Consider the following 23,371-nt stretch of genomic DNA (forward strand, 5'->3'; position numbering starts at 1 on the left):
TCTACTGGTGTCTGGGAGGGAGCTAAAGGACGTTTTGGCTCAAGTAGTGGACCCACCTCGGAATTGTGCTGAGTTCATTAGCTTAGTGGTACAACTTGATCAGCGACTGCAAGATTGAAAAAGTGATCGTGGTAAGCTGGATGCCCGCCCTGTATTTGTGCGACCCAAAGACCAAGCCCTCCGAGGGTCCAAAGGTGACATTGAACCCATGCAAATAGGAGGAGTTAGACCCCCTCTAACCAAAGCCAAATGGGAGAAAAGAAGAGAGCTGCAGTTGTGCTTGTATTGTGGAAAGGCCGGCCACTTCCTCAAAGAGTGTCCCGTTAAGTAGCCCAGAAGGTGAGTTGGGGTTACAGACAAAGAGAACCCCGGTGAGGAGTCGGAAAACTGCCAAGCTCGGCAATTGTAGGGGTCCAATTGTCGAGAGAGGAGATTCAACTACAGACCTCCCATTTTGCTCTGCCTGTGATCTTAATCACCCACCAGCAGCCATCGGTCATGCATTCAACAGAAGCTTACATGGATAGTAGAGCAGTGGGGAACTATATAGATCAGGACATCGCAGCAAAGATGGGGCTACCTCTCTGCTCTAAGTCAACCACCGAGACGGTTACTACGGTTGACGGCACCGAGATTGCCTCGGGTCCTGTGTCCAAATGCACCACAGAACTCACCCTCTTGTATGAGGATGGACATCGCAAGATCATCACCTTCGACCTGATCAAGGCACCACAGTTTCGGCTGATCCTGGGCATGCCATGGCTAGTCGCACATAACCCACGAATCAACTGGTGTGCCCGTGAATTGGTTTTCACCCATGGCTGCACACACACTTGCTAACCAAAAGGCTGGGAAGGGAAGCATGCCAGTTCTCCTTAGCGTAAGGGCGTAGTGAGTATCCTGGGAGGGGTCACTACGCTGCCAGTGCACTATCAAGACTTTCAAGAGGTTTTTCAGAAAGAGCAAGCAAATACCTTGCCACCTCACAGACCCTATGATTGCCAGATCGATATGCTGCCTGGAGCCTGGATTCCGTGTGGGCGTATCTATGTGCTCACAGAACCAGAAAACCAACACCTGAAGACATATCTGATGCAATACCTAGCTAACGGTTTCATTCGCCCATCCAAGTCATCGGTCACACCGAAAAAAGAAGGAGACTTAAGAACGTGCATCGACTACTGTGCTTGGAACCAAATCACCATTAAAAACCGTTATCCTTTACCACTGATCCCAGAATTACTAGACCAGGTTAAAGAAGCCCATATTTATACCAAATTGGATCTTAGAGGGGCCTATCATCTAGTGCGCATTAAGGAAGGGGACGAGTGGAAAACGGCATTCTGCATCAAATACGGCCTATACGAATATCAAGTAATGCCGTTCGGCCTTTGTAATGCCCCAGCTGCATTCCAATACTTCATGAATGATGTGCTTAGAGAACTCATTGATGTTTGAACCCTAGTGTACATCGATGACATCCTAGTGTACTCAACATTCGAGCAAGAACACATAGGACATCTACGGGCAGTCGTGCCCAAGCTTCGCCAAAACCACCTCTACGCCAAGCTGAAGAAATGCTCGTTCCACATTACGTAAGTGGAGTTTCTGGGTTTTGTCCTTTCACATAAAGGAATACGTATGGATGCTCACAAGGTCGACGTTGTCCTCAACTGGCCAGCACCAAGTTCAATCAAGGGTGTTCAGAGTATGCTGGGTTTTGTGATCTTTTACCGCCGCTTTATTCCCGGGTTCTCTCAAATTGTACATCCGATTACTTCATTATTACAGAAGTGCAACAATACCTTCTGCTGGACAGAAGAGGCGGAGAAGGCCTTCAAGGAACAAAAGGTTAAGTTTAACACCGCCCCAATCTTGCGGCACCCACGTCCAGACCTTCCCTATATTGTAGAAACAGATGTGTCTAGTATGGCAATGGGCGCAGTCTTATCACAGAAGGACCCGCACACAGGTCAACTACATCCAGTGGCCTTTTGGTCACGGAAGTTCTCGCCGCCAGAGCTCAATTATGCCATCAGAGATAAGGAGCTGTTGGCCATTAAGTCTGCATTCAAGGCTTGGCGACACTACCTATTGGGAGCCAAACATACCATCACTGTGATAACGGATCACCGAAACCTCCAGTATTTGAAAGATGCGAAAGCTCAATCGTCTCGGCAGCTACGTTGGGCCCTTTTTTTGCGGAGTACGATTATGTAATCACGTATCGACCTGGAGCTAAAAATGGCAAAGCGGATGCCCTCTCTCGCATGGGCACTCAAGAAATGGCACATGTGCCTCCAGATCCTGTGGCCATTATCCCAGGGGACAGAATCCTAGGCATCACCACCATCATGACCCAGGACGAGCTCCTATACGAAGTCTGGCAAGTGCTAACTCAAGAGCAATTACAAGAATGGGGTTCCAGAGGTGAACACTATTGTGTTAAGGACCAGTTGCCTTACTACAGGAATCGGCTGCTCGTGCCAGTGAAGGAACTGCAAGAACAATTAATTTTAGAGTTTCACGACTCTCTTATAGAAGGACAACCGGGAATCGCAAAGACCTTGGCGAAAGTGAAGAGGAGTTACAGGTGGCCAACGTGGCGTAAGGATGTCATTGAATTCATTGCTTCTTGCGGCATCTGTGCCCAGAATAAGTCCTCCAAACAAATACCTGCAGTGCTCCTTCAAACTTTGGACATTCCGCCAACCCCATGGCACACGCTATCCCTAGACTTTATTACTGATCTTCCTTCTTGTCAAGGATACAACACCATCCTAGTAGTTGTGGACCTATTGTCCAAAATGGATCACTTCTTTCCATTTAAGGGCCTGCCTAATGGCTCCGGCCTCGATCGGATCTTCCTCAAGCACGTAGTGCGCCTGCACAGATTCCCTTCGGCTCTGATATCAGATCAAGGAACTCAGTTTGTGTCCAACTTCTGGAGAAGGTGCTGCTATCTATCCCAAATAGACATCCCGCTGTCCACTAGCCACCATCCCCAAACTGATGGTGAAACGGAGAGAACGAATCAGACTCTCGAGCAGTACTTACGCTGCATGATTGACCAGGCGGAAGGGGATTGGAAGGATCTTATGGATCGCCGAGTACGCCTACAATAACTCATTGCATAGCAGCACTGGACAAACACCGTTCTTTATGGTTTATGGAAGACATCCACGCATGTCGGAGCTGGACATCCCTACAACTCTAGAAATGCCAGCCGTCACAACCCTCCACACGACCATCGCACAGGCTTTCACAAGAGCTCAAGAACACCTGCAACTAGCCAAGGTGTGCCAGAAAAAATACGCGGCCCAGCATCGCACCAAAGCTCTGGACTACCAAGTAGGGGATCTGGTGTGGCTAGCCTCAAAGCAAATACCTATAAAAGGTAAAAGGACATTTTGCCCTCGGTTCCTGGGACCATACCCTGTGGAATCCATCATTAACTCGGCTGCAGTAAGGTTGACGTTACCAGCCCACATGAGGATACACCCGGTGTTTCATGTGTCTCTCCCAAAGCCGGTGAAGCCGGGAACTCAGTTTACCACTCCACCAGGGCCCGTAATTATTCATGGAGAACCTGAGTACGAAGTAAAGGACATCTTGGACTATAAATATGTGAGGTGAAAACTTTAATATTTGGTGGGCTGGAAGCAGTACGGTCCACAGGACAGAACATGGGAGCCCATTGAGTACATCCATGCTCCAAGCCTGCTTCAACGCTTTCATCGGGAACACCCTGACAAGCCAGGACCAGACAGGAGGGCCACTGTGAGAGGGGCCATAGCGGCGGGGGTGCTGTCACGACCTTAACCCCAAACCATGGGACTCGGGCACCATGGCCCCCACCACAGTACTCAAACAAGGCTAGAAAGGCCCACTTTGGTCCGTTGTGAGTGCCTTGGACGCAATCCTGGTGCGTTAGCACCAGGCTCACTTGGCAAGCAAGAATTCCAATAGACAATGGCTCAACATGGCTGCCCCCACGAGGATCATCGAGGAACTGCAACAAGCGGTCTAGCATCAGGGTGGGGCCTGCCCCAAAGCACCTAGGATACCGGCCGGGTATTTAAACCACACTCACCCAAGGCACGTGCTTCGGCTTAGTCTGCTCTTGCAGTGTGACTTTCACCGGGTCCTGCTCTGCATCCTGGCGCACACGGGCGAGAGACTTCAAGAACATCGCTATCCTTACCTGTTCAGCTCCAGCTCTTCCATCCAGTCAGAGCCTTCGGGGACTTCACCATCGTCCTCCTGCTACCCTCCTAGGAAAAAAAGAGAGAAGAATCAGAAGCTACTTACTCAGCTCTTCTGGAGGGCCTCTGCCATTTCGAACATCTTCCTCGGCGTTCGGTCCCCATCTATTGCCGCTTCCAGGAATCCTCCATGACCTGTAAAAGAACAACGGCACAGGTCAGACCACTTGCAAGGACACTTTATGCGCCACATCAGCGCATCCTTACCTTCTCGAACTCAGCCGTCAGCCTTGGCTCGCTCCATCTGCCCCTGCAAGACAGGAGAAGAAGGTTATTGAAGCATTCATCCATACAGACATTATTCTAAAACCTCTAAAAGACTTACCTGAAGGGTGGAGTCGCAGCCGGTCTGGACTCCAGGGCAATCGCCAGTGAAGTAACTTGGCGACCAAGCCAACAATGACCCACCCCTGCCCAGCACGGCAGGACGAAGAGCGCAACATTCCAAACATCAAGGTGAGAGAGGTCCTGAGGCGAGAACACAAAGAGAACACGGGGAGGTGGGTTCCTCGAGGGAAGGAGATGTCGCTAAAATCCACCTCCTATCTTCTAGAACTGATTCCGGGCAGAACGAACCCCGGGGAAGGTGCGGTTTACCCAGAAGCATCCCAGACCAGTCGAGAGGTGCCCCTGTGGATGCGAGGTGAGCGTTACAGGGGGACAGACTATCCCTACAGAATTAGAAACAGCCATAGTACGTAGGTAAATGGCAATGCTCGAATGAGTAGATTATGAGGCTAGTCCATGGAGAACAGTAAAAGCTCTTGAGGAAGGGTACAGATTGGCTGACATAACTGATGATGACATGTTCACGGAAGACCGAACACATGATGAAGTGGTGTTCTTCATGAGCATCACATACTGGATAAGGATAGACAAGAGGGAAGTCCCACAGCAAGTGGCTATAATGGAAGTCTTGGAAAATGTGCCAAGCGTCCTTTGGACCACAGGCCCTTATGACATAGTTTTTTAAAGGGAATAGGAGAGGGTGAATTAAGGCTTAAGCCAAGAGTGATTTTACCTCGAGCAAAACAGTACCCCATGTCTCGAGAAGTTGGTGGAAGTATATTTCAGACCATTTCAGCACTGATGAAACAAGGGACTGTGGTGCCTTCAGAATCATCATGTAGCACTGCAGTGCATCCTATTAAAAAATCTAAAGGAGGATTGTGCATATTTATACAAGATTTGAGACTGATTAACCAGATAGTAGATGCTGAGTTTCCTCTAGTTCCTAATCCGGTCATGATATAGTATCCCGGTGGAAGCTCGATATCCCCAGCGATTTTTAATAGAGTTTTACAGATGGATTTAGGCAATATTGATCTCAAAAGTGCAGTAATACAATACATAGATGACATTTTAGTTTGCAGCACCACAGAAGATGAGTGCAGACAAGATTCTATTCAGTTGATGACCATTTTAGCAGACAAGGGATGTGAGGTAGACAAGGAGAAGCTACAATATTGCCAAGAAGAAGTGTTATACATAGGTCAGTTGATTTCACATGAAGGAAAGAAAGTGATGTCTGAGAGAGCCGAGTTGATCATGAAAACCTCAAAACCAAATACAGTGAAACAGATGCAACAGTATTTGGGGTTATGCAACTATGTTAGAGCCTCAGTGTTTGATTACAGTGCATACACAAGTCCACTTCTGCAAGCTTTAAAGAAGGCACAAGTGAGGAAAATAAAATAGAATGGACTGAAGAGATGGTGGAAGGGTTTGATGGGGCTGGAAAAAGCCATTTGTACGGCCCCTGTTTTAGGAATTCCCAATGATGCTGAGGAATTTTATTTGTTTTCGCACATAAATTGGACAGTCATGACAGCTTTGCTTACGCAGAGAACTACATTGTGGTACAAACCATTAGTGTATTACATTGAGATTCTAGAACTAGTTATGAGAGGACACTTCAGTTGCAAACAGTCTGACTGCTGCTGCGCTCGTGATTGAGACGTCTACAAATATTGTCATGGGCTGCTCTGAGACACTCTTCGCGGAGCATGCTCTATTTGCTATTTTAGAGAAACCCAATGGCACATTAACATCCCAAAGAGCTTCAGTTTATGAAGTAATGATTTCTAACCCAACGATTATGATTGTAAGATTTAAAATAGTGAATCCTGCCACGTTTTTAGCTGAACAGATTGAAGAAGGCAATCATGTGCATTACTGAGCTAATTATGTTGAATTTTATGATTATATACCCCATGTGAAGGAGAATGCCGTAGCAGGAGGGGACATTCTCTTTATTGACAGCTCTTCAAAAATGTATTTGACTAGTAGGGAAAGTCATTCAGGTGCCGCAGTAGTGAGGCATACATTAAATGGAGAATTTGAAGTTGTAGCAAGTGCAAGGCTACCGTCTCACTTGTCAGCACAAGGAGCAAAATTAGTATCGCTCATTGTACAGGCAGGGTTAGCAAGTTGGAAGAGGAGGAGCGGCATCCACGCAGACGGCACTGAAGTGCAACATGCATCCTGATTGGATAGGCTTATTAAGGCACATCAACTCCCAGTGGCCATAGTGGTTGCTAAATGTGCAGCGCATACTAGCAAACAGATTGTATCTCTTGCAGGAATGAAGCTGCAGATGAAGAAGCCAAGGGGTTGCATATTCCCCCGACATTTTATAGTTTTGATACTGAGGGTATTAAAGAACAAGTAGTTACAACCATGTGCCATATTTAAATAATTGATTACAAAATGTGATACCCTTAGAGAGCCATAGCTTCCAGTAAATGGATTTGCCTTTAATTTTGATAAAGGCATTATACCAAATGAGTGGTGATATAAGTAAGGATTGCTTTGTAATGAATGTAAACATGAAAATCTTAAGAGAAAGAATGGTTCAACGAAAACACAAATATTTCATATATTTATTTTTCCCTTTAATAAGGTAAAGGTCAGCCATGGACATTGGGGAAGCCATAGCTCTCTCCAGGGCTACCCACCTTTGCACTCGAGATATTTCATCTTGAGAAAACCACCACTGTGTTTGCTTAGTAGTAAAGGCAACATGATATTTTTTGAAATCCGGGAAACTTCCACCTCCTTGGGAGCGGGGTCTTTTAAGCTTATATAGCGATATTCTGTGTTTCTTTTTCCCCCATAAGAATTTAGTCTGACAAGAATCTATAGATTTGAAGAAGGAAGGAGAAAGAGGAATGGGCAGCATATAAAGGAGATATAATATAATGATGGAAATCATCATCTTAATTGATTCCAGACGGCCCCACCAAGAAAGATATAGAGGGAACCAGGAGGAAACTAATTATTTGATTCTAGCTAGTATACTATCTGTGTTAAGTTTACGAGTGCTATTGATGGAGGATGAGATATGGATACCTAAATATTTGAATCCAAGGGGGCACCACTTCATACCTAAAATACTACTTTGAGATGGGGTGCACAATATGCAGGATCCAACCCAACAAATATATGTAGCTCAACAAAGGAGAGCAATGAAAGCTGCAGCGGGTAATTCACTGGATGACAAATTACACAGTTAAGAGGCGATCCAGAGAAGACAGCAGTGGAGAATTTCGTATACAATGTAACAGAGACTGTCATTTCACCGGGTTGTACATATCAGATGATGAAGCAACAAGCAAGTCAATAACTGTCCACTTTTAGACTGTGTTGTGCCTTATGGTCAATAACTGTCCACTTTCAGATTGTGTTGTGCCTTATGGTCCCTAGCAGACCACATTCAGACTGTGTTGTGCCTTATGGTCAATAACTGTCCACATTTAGAATGTGTTGTGCCTTATGGTCACTGCCTTAGTCACTGCAGCTGCCCAACCACTATGACAATTGTACTCAGAACTAATCCTCCGCACACACTGCTCACAACTGCACACCTCTCTCAAACCATACTGTGATGCAATGCAGACATACACAGACCACCAGAACTGAGTTGTGCCCTATGGTCGCTAACAGACCCTCTGATATATGCATTTTAATCAATGTCAGGAATTGTCACATCTAGGTGCCCTGTTGTATGCTCCAACCTTACAACTAGTTGTATCCAACCTAGATACTATAGTGCACAGCCTGTACCTGACCGATTCTACCCGATTCCAACCAGCCACCATCTATCTTAGTCTGACCTGCTCCCCTCCAGCGCCACCAGACTCCATCGCTTTCCACAGACCATGTTCTTCTGGCTCGCCCTAACCATGTTCCCTTTCTGCTTAATACAGGACAATGTACCTTGCAGCAACAATAGCTACATAGCCCTTCAGGACGGCCTGGCTAAACTAGGGTGCCCCAGACACCACCCCATCCCCTGCCCCACTCCGTTCCTACCCTCCACACCCCCTTTCCCCTCCACTTACCACCACCCCCTCACCTCCACATCCATCGCCACCCATGGCCTACCCACCAACAGCCACCACAGTCCCACTGCTAAGTCTAACAAAACCAAATCGATCACCAAACCTCTCACCCGCTTTAAGCCGCCCGGACCAACTCCCCTCTCCCTTATTCCCAACATCACAACCCGCAACGAAAGATTAGGCTCCAGGCTCCCCACCACAAACTCTAAACCTTACTCCAGACCTTACACCAAAACTAATACAAAGCACATTGCACCAAGCAATCCCACTCCTCCCCCACTAAAAGGCGCCCTTCTCAACGTGAGATCCCTGGCTGCCCACCCCACAGAAATTGCAGACATCATCCTTACCAATGACCTTGACTTCTTAGCCCTAACAGAAACTTGGCTTCATGAGGCGTCCGGACCTTATTTATCGCTAGCCATCCCAGACAAATACACTATCCTCAGAGCGGACAGACCTAACGCCAGAGGTGGAGGCGTAGCAATCATTTCCAAATCCGCTCTAGGCCTCAGACTAACCGACACAGTCGCATTCACCTCCTGCGAGCTACTCACAACCAAACTACAAACCTCCCCCACAGCCATGATAACTATCCACCTCATATACAGACCCCCAGGTCCCCCTGGGACCTTCGAAGAAGACATCACATCCCTCATCACCAAAATCTCCAAACCAACAGCACAATTCATGATCCTCGGAGACTTCAACCTCGGCTACCAAGACCCAAACGACGCACCCGCTGCTTCCCTGGCCAATGCCCTAACCGATCACGGTCTCACTCAACTCATTGTACTCCCTACCCACCAAAAAGGCAGAACCCTTGATTGGGTTGCAACCCACAATTGCAACACTACCTGCAAAGACCCCCAACCTCTGGCATGGACCGATCACCACATGATTCCCCTTGAGGTTAACACCAATCAGGTACTGCCCAATAAGCACCCCATGGCACCAGCATACCCCACCAGGAACAAACGCAACATCACTGCTGAAGCCCTACTACCACTGGTCTTACCTACCCTCAATGCCCTCCCAGCTAACGCTGACTTAAACCTGCTGATTGACACCTTCAATGACTCCATGGCCAAAGCAATGGACACCGTTGCCCCCTTGAAAATACGCAAAGCTAAACCCAAAGCTCATCTACACTCATGGTACACCCCTGAGCTCAAACTACTTAGAAAAAAGAAAGCTAAGGCTCACCTCACCTGGAAGACTAACCCCACTGCAGTAAACAAATCCAACCTCACTAACTTATCCTCACTTTACAAAAGCGAGATAATCCAGACCAAAAAAGATAATTACAACACCAGGATCACTCAGGCAGGATCCTCCACTAAAGAATTATTCAAAATTCTGAAGGAACTAGAAAACCCTACTTCGCCCCCGGAAACCTGCCCGAAAGACAAACCCTGGTGCACCAACATCCAGAACGCCCTCATCAATAAAATTTTAGGACTCCAAACTAAAATCGAAAACAAACGGCAACAACTCAACAACAATGTCACCAACCTTAGCCTACCCTCACCTGTCTACACTAGCGCAGGCTTCTCGTTCAAAAAAGTCACCATACCGGAAGTTCAAAAAATCATCACATCCCTGAAACCCTCTAACTGTAAAGGAGACAGCTGCCCGGCTCAAATCATAAAAGATGCAGCCAGAGAGCTCGTCCCCTTCATCACCAAACTCATTAACCTATCCTTCACCAGTAGCTCCATCCCCAGCAACTTAAAACAATCATGGGTTCTCCCCCTCCTGAAAAAACAATCCCTCGACCCGGCCACACCCACAAACTACAGGCCCATCACCACAGTCCCCTTCCTACTGAAAATCCTGGACAGAGTCGCCTACATCCAAATTCAGGAATACCTAGAATCCAACCAACTGCTAGGAATACGTCAATCTGGCTTCAGACCTCAACACGGAACTGAAACCGCCCTTGTTGATCTCAAAAGCCAGATTGATGAAATTAAAGACAAAGGCAATGCCGCTATCCTACTCCTCCTAGACCTCTCAGCGGCCTTTGACCTGGTCAGCCATGAGGTCCTCTGTAATCACCTTGCCACCGCAGCCCACTTCTCCTCCCCTGCCATCACATGGATACAATCCTTCCTGGCTAACAGAACCATACGAGTCTTTTCCACCACAGCTGCAGCAGACCCCACCCCCATCACATGCGGGGTCCCACAAGGTTCCTGTGTATCCCCCACTTTGTATAACATATTTACAAAGCCTCTATTTGACCAACTGGATCATCTGGGTGTCACCTACACTAACTACGCAGATGACACCCAGATACTCCTCACTATCTCTGGTAATTACCAAGAAGACTCCGCCCGGATCAACAAAATATTCTCCATCATTCAGGCATGGATGGCCTCCCATGGTCTCTGCCTGAATGATGAGAAAACAGAGCTCCTAATTGTCGGCTCCCCCAACACTCTAACTAAACTTGACCCTTGCTATAATAACATCACCATCGATGGTCATCCCATTCCCATAGCCAAAAGCGTAAAAACCCTGGGTTTCTATCTAGATGCCAACTCCAACCTCAGCAAACACACCAATATGATCGCCTCAGCCGCTGCCTATACCGGAAAGCTCATTAGGGCCAGCAGACCCTTCCTATCACCCAACAGCTGCCTCACCCTTGCCAGGGCCCTAATACAATCCAAACTGGATTACTGTAACAGCCTGTACCTAGGTGCTAATCAATCCGTACTCAATAAATTGCAGGTAATACAAAATAACGCCTTACGCGCAGCCCTCAACATTCCCAGACAAGAGCATATCTCTGCCACTAGGAAAGCCTGCAATTGGCTCTCCATACGCCAAAAAATTGATCTAAAAATCATCTGCCTCACGTACAAAGCCCTCAATCACCTAGCACCACCTTATCTAGCTAATAAACTCACCCTGAAACCTGCCACCAGACTCACCAGATCCTCCAACACTCTTTGCCTACTAGTGCCCAGGTTCCACTTAAAAAGAGCGGGAGGGGTAAGCTTCACAGTGCTGGCCCCCCAACTCTGGAACTCCCTACCGCTTAACATCAAAACTGTCGAATCCTTCCAGATCTTTAGGAAGCAGGTAATCAGATGGCTGCTAAACAAAGAATAACACCACTAACTCTAGCCCCGTGCGGATACTGGCTTAAACACTGTATTTATTCTGAAAATTGTATATTGTACGCACTGCATATGTTCTGTTTATTAACCACTGTATATATATGTATATATTATAAACCTGTACGAAGTATGCACACTGTAACCATATTCTTAAGCGCCCTTCTACCTCCGGGTTTGGAGCGCCATACAAATAAATAAACAAACAAACAAACAAATATATTAAGTGGATGGATTTCCAATTTGTTGGTATTAAGTTTGTAGCCTGACACCTCTGAAAATGTAGATATTTTATTAAGTAAGTGTTGGGGACTTTGTTTAGGGGTGTTTAAGAATAGAAGTACATCATTGGCATAAGTCGCTGTTTTGATATGCAAATTGTCAAATGATAAACCTGAAATGTTATCATTTTATCTTGTGGATTCAAGAAAAGTCCCTAAAGCCAGAATAAAGAGAATAGGGGATAGTGGGCAGCCTTGACGTGTTCCTATAGATAAAGGGAAAAAAGAGGATAATTGACCATTTACAAAGACTGCCCTTTTGGGTTGGAATGTAGAATCTGAATTATGAAAAAGGGGGACCAAAGCCATGCCATTTAAGCACTCGGAAAATAAAGTCCCATTCAACTCTATCAAAAGCTTTTTTAGCATTGAGAGCTATTGCTACAGAGGGGTCATTTGATATGTTTAAGATGTCAATGATGTCTAAAAAGAGTCTGATATGGGAGGAGGATACTCGGTCTTGGTCTTGGTTTTGCTTAAGAAGATTAGGTAGGAATGGAATAAGTCTGTTGGCGAGAATTTTTGCATATATTTTACAGTCTGAATTTATAAGGGAAATTGGACGATAGTTTTGGGAAAGTTCGGGATATTTATTTAGTTTTGGAAAAACTATTAACATTGCTTCTGAAAATTAATCTTGGGCTGTATTATTAGAAATAAAATGAGAGTAAAGTTTATTAAACTTAGGCACCAGAAGGTTTGAAAAGTGTGCTATAAAATCAATAGGAAAGCCATCTGCTCCAGGGGATTTGCCTTTTTTAGGTTTATTAATAGCTAAATGAATTTCTTGGGACATTATTGGAACATTAAGGGAGGAGAGGTCAGTTTGAAGATATGAATCACACGATATATTATTTAAGAAGTTATTAATTGCAGGATTATTAGGGGGGCTTTGGAGGTATATAGGTTGGAATAACATTTCTGAAAGGTCTGCATAATTTCTTTATCAGAAAATCTTTTATTTCTCAGATGATCTTTAATAACAACAATTTTTGTTTTCTCTTTCTTAAGTTTAAGGTAAGAAGCCAGTGATTTACTAGTCTTATTAGCAGATGATATATTTTGGCTTTGTATTTAAGCAAATTGGAGCATGAATATTGTGTAATTTTTTTATTGTACTGAAATCTAAGTTTCAATATGTCCCTAAGGATTACATGAGAATTGGTGCAAGCAAACTGAATTTCTAGGGGTTTAAGTTGTTTTAGGATAGATTCAGATTCAAATTTGAGTTTTTTCTTTTTGTTAGCTACAAAAGAAATAATTTGACCTCTAAGGACCACTTTATAGCAGTCCCAATTATTGGGAATAGAGGAATCTTGATCTTTATTTTCAGAGAAGATGTTGTTATGTTGCTGTATAAGGAATTGTGTAAAAGATGCATTGCTTAATAGATTTGTATTAAATCTCCATCTGCACAAGTTATGAGAGGTCATTGGGGTAGTAATTTGAATATGCACTGGAGCGTGTTCAGATATTGTGATGGGTTCTATCTGGGCCTCAAGTAAGAGGCTGAGCATTGAATTGGGGATAAAGATATAATCAAGCCGTGAAAAAGAGTTATGGGGTGTAGACTAGAAGGTTAATTCTAAATTGGTGGGATGTAATATACGCCAAGCGTCAGTGAGACCTGTTTCAGATATGAAGTTAATAAATTGAGTATGGGGCGAAGTGTTAGTGTACCGCACTTCTGATTTCCTGTCTAAAAAAGGGTCTACAACCTGATTAAAATCACCACAAACTATTAAATTAAGGGGGTTACAGAGTAGTATATGATTTCTAAGTTGTTTTCAGAAAGAGGGATCTATAGAGGTAGGTCTGTATACGTTAAGAATTGTATACGTTGTAGATTGTATTAATAACTTAAGGATAACCCATCTTCCTAACTGATCAGATTCCGTAGATACGATTTTACATTTAAGGTTTTTATTAATGAGTGTAATTAAGCCATTCTTTCCCCATTAGCAGCACTAGAAAAAAACCTGACCCACCCAATGTTACTTGAGTTTTGCTGCTTCATCGGTGGAGATATGTGATTCTAGTAAGAAAGCTACAGAGGGCTTTAATCTATTGAGGTGTGATAGTACATTTTGTCACTTAATGGGATTATGCAATCCTTTAACATTAAGGATACAATATTCAGAGGCATCAATCACAGTAAAAAGGGATAAATATACCTTAGCATAACCTGCAATATGAATAGCAAGGTAACTTTAAGGCATAGCATACTGTTAGTTAGTCGAAACAAACAGGTACCCAACCAAGCAAAGGACCACATGAATAGGAAAGGACAGAAGAAAAAGGGTGGGACAAACAGTGAAGACATAAAAATTGGTAAACAAGAGTTGTAGTCCAAAATAATCAACAGAACATTGGCGAAAAGGAACCGGCCACACCAATCCATGTCTAACAATAAGACAATGGGGTGGAGGGGAGCCGGAAAAAAGAAATAGGCTCACCCATACTCCACTCCGATGCAGAATTAAAAAATAAAGCAATGCGCTTGGTTGAGGAATAATTAACTTTCATGTGATAGGATTTGACATATCCATGTTGATTCATTTATGGGATTGGACACATTGTCTTAAGTCCCCTATGTTTTGGAAAGTTGAGGTATAACCATTCAATGTGACTTTTAAGGTGGCAGGATGGATAATGCTATATCTTGCATTTAGTTGTTTGACGGCTGGTACTGAAAGTTAGGAGCTCTTTCCTTCTTGCCGCAGTTTCTTTGGATACATCTTGAGTGATGAAAACTTTTTTTCCTTCCCAGGTCAGAAGTTTGATTTCTTTAACCCCAGCCATGATGAGAGTTACATGGGTGAAATCTAGGAGAGCAAATATGTGGGTGCTTGGTGAATCATGTGAGCTTCGGGATGCTCTGATAGGTCCTATCCGATGCGCTCTTTGTATGTTAAGTTGTACAGAAGTTGGTAGGTTTAGGGTCCAAAGCAAGATCTCTAGAACAAAGGCGATAGGGTTATCCTTTTTGTAATTTCCTCTGGAAGGCTAATAATACGAAGATTATTTCTCCTGTTCCTATTTTCAAGGTTTCCAGCCTGTTGTTTTAGAGTGGCAACCGTGGTTTCTAGGTTGAGAACTTTATTAGTTATATCTTCTGCGTTTCCAACCCTTCTCTCCACATCATTCATTCTGGCATCAAAGATGTTCAATGTGTTGTCCAATTGCTGTAGCTAAGTGTTGGTGTCTTCCATGAGGGGCCTGAGGGCTCTTGTTTCTGATTAAATAGTTTGCATTACAGGGTAAGTTATATCTTCTTTAGGTGTAGGAGACTCGCTCTTTTGCCTTTTGTGAGTGGTAGGGGATGATGAGGGGATTTCTTTATTCTCAATCTTCTTGGAGGCCATAGTGCTAGCAGAGAACATATGTTATATAGTGATATTTTAAATTTCTTTTACTTTATATATTCTCTGTTATTTACTGCCTTCCGGAACTTTTCTTTTTGAGTACTTTCTCTTTCTTTCTTTCTTTCTTTCTTTCTTTCTTTCTTTCTTTCTTTCTTTCTTTCTTTCTTTCTTTCTTTCTTTCTTTCTTTCTTTCTTTCTTTCTTTCCTTCCTTTCTCTTAAACTATCTCACTTTCTGCTTCCAAACTAATATTTATGATATTTTGTTTCTCTTCTTTCCTCTTCCTTCCTTTTCTCCTATTACTTTGCTTCTTCTTCTCTTTTCTTTCTTCTTTGCCTTTCTCTCTACTTCTTTTTCACTACCTAATCTATCTATGTTGTATTGACTTCCTCACATTTTAATTAGCATTTAATTTTCCCGAAATGCATGAGGTATTAAATAGAGAGCCAAATGTAGCTCAGAGGATTTATTATTAGGTAGGAGAAGGGAGATGCAGATTGCAATATAGAATAAAAAGCAGTTTGTATGTAGGTTTTTGTCAAGAACAAGTAATCCAATAATATATGGTAAGAAAGCCCCAAAGTCATTCAAAGATAAGAAATCTCCTTGCTGCATATGCTATTTTAACATTAGTGTCTGTATTGTTTGAGAAAGGCGTTACCTTTCAAAAGAGTGGGTCGCCAAAACACTGCGGCCGCACAGCTGGCTGGAAGTGTTACTGCGCCTCCAACTGGATGACGCGGCTTGGGCCCTTGCTGCTGGATGTTTTCTTTTGTTGCTGAGTGGCCGCGACGCAGCAATTAAAGCCAATTCAGGCTCCTGGATAGTTTAGCGAGGCATCCACGACTTGAAAGGAGGCCATAAATCAGGTGAGTAAAGAGGAAAAAGAATTTCTAATCCCCACCGGAGCGGAGCATACAAACTAGGCTGCCATACCTCTTGGCTCCAAGCCACGCCCCCTAACATCTGCATTTTAACAAAATCTATTAAGCAGTCCAGACCTGCCCATTATTCATACATCTTATTGTGCAATTGTTGCCTGAGCTGTGTTCTACTACAGACTCCATTATGCCAGACAACATCATAATGGTCTCTTGCAAGGCACCCTGTGAATCTCCCCAGACTACTCATCTCAACTTTCTCCTCAATCCTCTGAATGATGACCCATATTACCCCTTCATCCTAGGCCCCATAAGTGGCTTTCTGTACTTCACCCAGTCAGATTTGGTCTACTACACAATGCCTTGCATAACAAAGCCCCATGCAACATCTCATCCTGCATTCTTACCACAATGCAGTTGGTATGTCTTTCTCTTTCATCCAGTATATCTTAATTTTATCTGACTACTGGGGAAATATCACAGAAAGTTTGCATTGCATTGGTGCAGCTACAATTAGCACTAGAGCACAAATTACTCTAGTGTGAGAAACATAGATTTTCAATGTATTTTTGCACCAGGGTAAATTCCACCCTAGTGCTAGGACTAGGGAACATATTGCTTGGTATAAACATGCTTTGAAAGAATACTTTTTTTGCACAAGTGCACTTTTTGCCCTGGTGCAAATTGCACTTGAGCCCATTAAAGGATTCTGTAATCTGCCCCCCAGTCCTAACCTGTACACTTTTCTAAAACTCTCAAATCCTGCTGCACACATCTGGTAAGTGGTTTGTTCTTTGACATACATTATACAAAATACTCTAATCCGGAATGTTTAGAAATTGATATATCATACAGAAAGAGTCTACCTGGGCATGTAAGTATATTTTATTCCAGTTGTGAGCAATCATTTGACTTGTGTTGAATGTATGTACAATAACCAGTGGCATCATACCTGGGCATCTGTAGTCGTAGCAGCAACCATCTTGATCATAGATTTTAAGCAGTGGAATAGAGCAATTTTTGACTTTCGGGAGTGTACATGTCTTCATTGTTACCCCTAACGTGCCATTTCCAAAGCAGGTGACATTCATACATGGGTATTCTATCTGTAATGAAAAAAGATGAAGCCATGTTATGAGTTTCATGAATCTGTTATAGATTTGTGATAAATCCACTCAACTCCTGTAGGGCAAAAATGTCCTCAAAGAACTAGCTCACCTTTTTTTTATTCAACTTTATTAGATTAAGATGGAGTCAATAAAACAAAGTAGCAAAATAAAAAGATCAACATGAAAAGATAATACACATTTCTTTGCTTGCACATATATACCCCAAATATTGACCATAGATGCCAAATCAGAACCCCCTATAACATCCTTCATACCTAATCCTGGATCAATGGGGATATTATGTCCACACCTTTTACTACAGTTGAGCACACTTCAAGGCAAAAGTTGGGAAGTTTGTGGCATGCCCTCACATATATGTGTTTGCATGTAGCAAGCCCATTGTAGGTGCACCCTCATTATGAATTTAGTGATCAATTGCCATACTGCTTCCCGATTCTCTTCAGAAGAAGGAACATGTATTTCTTTTTCCAACGTCAATCTGTATCACTCTTTTTCGAGGGCAATCAGGGAAACAAGGAGTGTATACTTTTTTGATATGAAGCACCCATTGGACATTATATTCAGTGAGATAATCAAGAACTCTGGGAGTGACCAAGTTGTCCCACCTCTTCTAGAGGTTTTTCATCACCCAATGACTGATTTTTAGGTATTGCTCCGTGGCCTTCTCCCCGCCCCAAAATGTTTTTACAAGTAGCAAAATACGTAATATTTACATTCTGAAACATGCCCCCCCACACACTCTCTAAAGCAGCCCCCAGAATTCCATGCCCCTAATGCCTGCTAATCCATCCCTGGAGTAAAATCTGGAATGATGAAAAGTGGGGAGAGCGGGAATAGTTCAAACCAAAATGCTGTGCCATGCTATCCCAGGTTTTAAATATTGAATTTGTTATAAGGTTAACCAAAAGAGAAAGAGTCCTATAAGATTGTTTGACTCAGGTTGTGTCCAAATAATGGTGGCAGTAAGTGATTCTTTCATATGAACACAAGGATGACACTCGATTCATCCATCCCATTATAGTTCTCAGCTGGGCTGACAGGTAGTATTTTCAAATGTTAGGACATCCCTGACATACTTTTTTCATTTGGTCTAGTAATTATCCTTCTATTTACCTTCCAAAATGATATTAAAAATTGCTTCATCAAACATTATTTATATCATCCAGTGGTTGTGCACCTATATTGCTTGAATAAAATATGCACAGTAGGACATTAATTTTTACTAGGACTGTGTCAATACTGGTACGAGGTGGCCCCAGAGAGGCATGAGGAATAAGCCACTAACAGAGATGAAGGACCTTTACAATCCACATGGGAGGAACTGGATACAATGTATAAAAAGGAACAAAGGACTATCAAGTGTGTCAAGCCCAGCAGCAGAGTCAAGCGCAACCGTGAGAAGAAGCAGGTGTAGCAGATCTCCAACCCAGGAGATTCAAATCATGTTGGCGGACCAGCAGAAGGGAGACACAGAGAATGCCGGTGAGCTGCTGTGGCAGTTCTCCATCGGGTCTGTCAGTGCAGACCAAAGCACAAGACGGAGAGGGAAGTAAACTGAGCTGTGCTGGGAGACACTGTTCTGAATATCCTGACCTGGGGAGAAGTCCGAAGAGCAGGCAGAGCCGATTCCCGTCTAAGAAAGTCCAGATGATGTACCAAAGCCTCTCAGAAGGTAAGGGGAGGTATTGGAAACTCTGAGGGGGTGCAGGAACAGGCAGGAGGCACTGAAATAGCTTTCTCTTGGCCCATTGGGAGTAGACTAACTATTGGGCGTAGCCAGTCTCAGTCGTACCTCGAGCATCATCTTCCACATCTCAGTGACAGACAGATCACCAGGGAAGAGTTGGGGACCCTACCATGAATACAAGCCAGACGAGGGACCAAGTATGCGATGGATATGGATATATGATTGTAGTAGTATGTCCTTTTTCGAGCTGGACCGTGTACACACCCAGACTCCACCTGTGCAGCTACGTTTTTAGTACTCGGAACACAGAAGGAGATGTTACAGCAAACGGAATTAAAGAGCTATGTCTTCCCAAACTTTTCCCCAGAAATGTGGTCCTAATCCGCAACTTCACTAGAAGGTGGCACAAGTCGCGTTTTAACGGCCCCTTCATAGTGCAGGATCGTGCTTAGATATTTCTTGGAGACGTGAAGATCTATGCTGGAGAACCCCTTCAACATCACCCCCAGGAAGTAAGCATCAGGGAAGAACCACGGCGCGTGCAGACCAGGTCTATGACGAGGAAGAAGGATGTAGAATCTGTTGAATAAAGATGAAGAATATATTGGACTGTGGCTTATTTCGGGACACTCTATTCAGTCACTAAACAATGAATTAAGGGAAGCTATTTTGTTCTTGAGCCACAGGAGTTTGTTGACATTGGACTGAGGCATGTTTAAGCCTTGATTAAAAAAACAAAGATATGCCCGATTTGGAGTTCCTTTTTGACAACTGGAAGAGGGAGCAGTTCCCTGATTCCTTTCTTGCTGAATTTCTTTTTCGGAGGGGCCTATGATGGTGCCCAATGACAACTTTTCACGGATTGTTCTTGCAGATTTTCTGTTCATTTTGCACGCTTACTCTGCGCTTGTGAGGAGAACTACTAGAGTTCATCTGTTCTTGCAAGATCCTAAGAATGGTCCAACCGTGAGGGGATTTCTTGCAGCTATCTTTGAGCAAAAGTTTTCAGCTTCCTGAGTTCAGTGGGGAAAACACAAATTCTCCTATCACCGGATAATGCGCATAGACTGGTCAGTTTGGGGTTTTACTATCTGATTGAGGAATGTCCTCATTCTATTAGGAGACAAACTGATGTCAGAACCTTCCTAAGAGATCCGAGGAACAATGCAGCACTCACTGAAATATTGAAAAACATTATAATATAAGTGAACGGATACTCTGGGAGAACACTGAGAACTGAATGAGACTTTTGAGGAAGAAGATACACACTGCTTACTATATAGACACAAGTAGAACACTCCTGTGTATCCTCCTATACAAGAGAAGGGTACAAATGTGGCAACTCCAAGGCAGCCAAGACCCTATGTAGGCACTCCTATTCCAGTAGATGGTGTAAAATTGCCTGTGTCTATGACAAATGTTACCCAACATATGTTGTTAGAAAAATGTGTTGTGGAGATTGTTCTTGAGCACCAGAAACAGGCTTGAAGGGAGAGACAAAGGAGTGAACCTACACAGGTAGCACATGTAAAAGCACCCAGACCACTGACAAATGTCCAATAAGGAAGAGTTATGCTGACATGTTTCATGAGATAATTATAGACTGTCATAAGAAAAGAATGAGACCTAAGAGAAGTGCTAGGGAGGATGATAATGAGCTGAATGATTACCTGGATAGCACTGCACATTTGGGCAATAACATATGATATCAGCATATGAAAGGAGTGGGAAGGAGAACATCAAAGGAGGGATGCTTTGCATGTGCTCTCGTACCTTATAGCATGGGGAAGTCTAAGATCTTCATAGCTATTGAAATAAACATCCAGACAGCACATTGTCTATCACACATAACATTCTGTCGTACAAGAGGCCAGTTCATGGGCTGAGATGCTTATCTCAAATGGGCAACTAAGTGGACAGATCCAGATGAAGATGACTATGTCCAAGATACAAAGACAAAGCTAAAAGATCATACGAAGAATCATGTGAGTAGATGCAAAGAGCCTGGATTGTAAGGAGCAGGAATCAGTTGGGAAGTAAACAGAAGACTTGAGAGTCCAGGAAAATCTGCAGAACACATTTGAATTTGGAAGAACAGAGACCAGATGCAGATTTGGGGATCAGTGGTATCACCAGATGGCTGGGAAGAAGGAATGGTTATCTGCAGAGCCTGGATGATAGTTGATCGTCCTGAATCAACTATTTGGAAAGTGCTGTGCAAGCCATTATGGCCGAGACTTGCTAAACTACTGACCTGGGTCGAAGACAGAGGAGTATACTTGCAGATAGTGCCTTTGTAAAGTGCAAAGCTGTGCTTCAGAAACAATGGCACAAGTAGAGTTGGAGAGAATCAGAACTGCCGTTGTATCTTTGATGCAGTAGGAATGAACATTGGGACAGCAGTTATCATGTGTTCATGTGGATCTAAAGCTTATATGAAGTTACCCAAAGATTGGGGGGGAATATGCAAACTGGTGAATGTTCATGTTCCAGCAATGGTGATTCCTAAAAGTGATTTGAACCTTGAAAGTTTCCCGAAAGCAGATGCTCACCTAAGGAAGAGGAGATCTGTGGAGCTGATTAATCGAATGAAGAGGGAGAACTATTTCATGGCTAAGTCCATAGAAGCTTTTGATTCAATTCTTTACGAGCACACACTGTTCAGCCAGACTTCAACATAAATACTGACAATCTACATGTCGAGAATCCAGGTTGGAGCAAATACCAAATGGCTGAAGATTACCAAATGGGAATTGCTGCAGATGATCAACACAACCATAAAGAGATTCAATGCTATCAGAGAAGAGATGAGAGCCATACGACTGATGACTCTTCAGAACAGATATATCCTGGACATGATCACAGCTATGGAAGGAGATTTTGTGCAAAATTCAGAGCATCATGTTGCACATTTGTACCTTTTCATGACGATGAGAATGGCACCTTGACAGAAGCCATAGAGATGCTAACAAAGCTACACATCCAGATGATAGACAAAGTGGAAGACATTGCTGATAACAGCTGGTTTGGATTCGTTTTGGGTCAACAATGGATGTCAGACATGTTCAAGTTCCTTGGAGCACTGATCGTGTTGGTGTTGCTTGGATTTTGTGTGATCATTATAATAAGCACACAATGCAAGAAGACAGCGAAGCAAGCCATAGGGATGAAAATCATGATCGATGTTGATTCAGGATGGAAGGCTTGAGACTTGACAGACAAAGAAATCAGAGACTTTGCTAAGGCCAGTATCCATGCAACTGGCAGAACGAAATTCCTGTATCCAAAGAACCATAAGAAGTATGTGGGAAGATGGCTCTATTGCAGTCCGAGTGGACAGTGCATGTTGATGACTTGGAAGAAGTATGAGCATATGAAATCCGCTGGATGCCTGATGGGAGTCATAAAGATATGGATGCTGAAGAAGCATTTCTTCAGACAAGGATGTGTAGATGTGAAGGATGATGGGAGAGTGGTTGATGAATCGCCCAGGAGGGGGAGTGTAAAGAGGAGCTAAGTACCCCCACCTTAACCAAGTCACCCATATTGCCTATATGTTGGGAACCAGCGTGTGAGACCAGTGCAGTACCATTGAAAATACTGATACCGAGGAGAATCCTGGAGGCAAGGTTCCCATTGAGAAAACCATACCTGCAAATGAGACAGTATGATGGCCATTTGAATGAAATCCCAGAAGAAGCAGAGCAAATGAATGGCAAAGACGAATGGTGACGTGACACAGAGCTGAGCTGATTCACATAGAAGAGATGCACAGACTAGAGAATGCATATATTCTATAAGACATTAAGAAAGTATCAAAGATAAGTGACATCTTGGGATCAAGATGAATAAACATGCTACAGAACTGATGAAGATGTCAAGTCATTTTACAGGTGTACAGATGCAAAGAAATGCAAGCAGATGAAGTATACTTGAGGCTAGCTAAGTAGTGAATAGATTGCAGCATGCATCAACACACATATATATATATATATATATTGGTGAAGTTGCTAATCCCATAGGAAGAGCACTTTTTTGGGCGGCTTATAACTTCGCTTCCCCTGGACGAATCCTCACCAGACTTTGCAAAAAAAGTATACGGCCCACTCTGAATTATATTGCAAAGTCTGGTGAGGTTTGGTCAAGGGGGAGCAAAGTTATAGGGGGTCCCAAAATGTATTTTTTCCCATAGAAATAATGGGAAAAATCTTTGCTCACATTTACAGCCCAAACTGCTGGATGTATTTTCACCAAATTTGCGGCAGGAGTGGCGGCTTGGTCCCGAAAGCGTG

At 43.6% G+C, this 23,371-nt stretch overlaps 1 protein-coding gene across 1 annotated transcript in view; it reads right to left on the reverse strand.

Annotated features, from left to right (window-relative positions):
- LOC138503894 (mucin-5B-like) overlaps positions 1-23,371 on the reverse strand; it is a 1,431,798-nt gene that overhangs the window by 366,053 nt on the left and 1,042,374 nt on the right. The window contains exon 25 of the mRNA XM_069623965.1: positions 17,215-17,368. Coding sequence (XP_069480066.1) covers positions 17,215-17,368 — 154 coding nt within the window. The remainder of the gene's footprint in view (positions 1-17,214; positions 17,369-23,371) is intronic.

The sequence above is a fragment of the Ambystoma mexicanum genome, chromosome 11 (genome assembly GCF_040938575.1).
Source record: "Ambystoma mexicanum isolate Mex_15411 chromosome 11, UKY_AmexF1_1, whole genome shotgun sequence".
In the NCBI taxonomy this organism is placed as follows: domain Eukaryota; kingdom Metazoa; phylum Chordata; class Amphibia; order Caudata; family Ambystomatidae; genus Ambystoma; species Ambystoma mexicanum.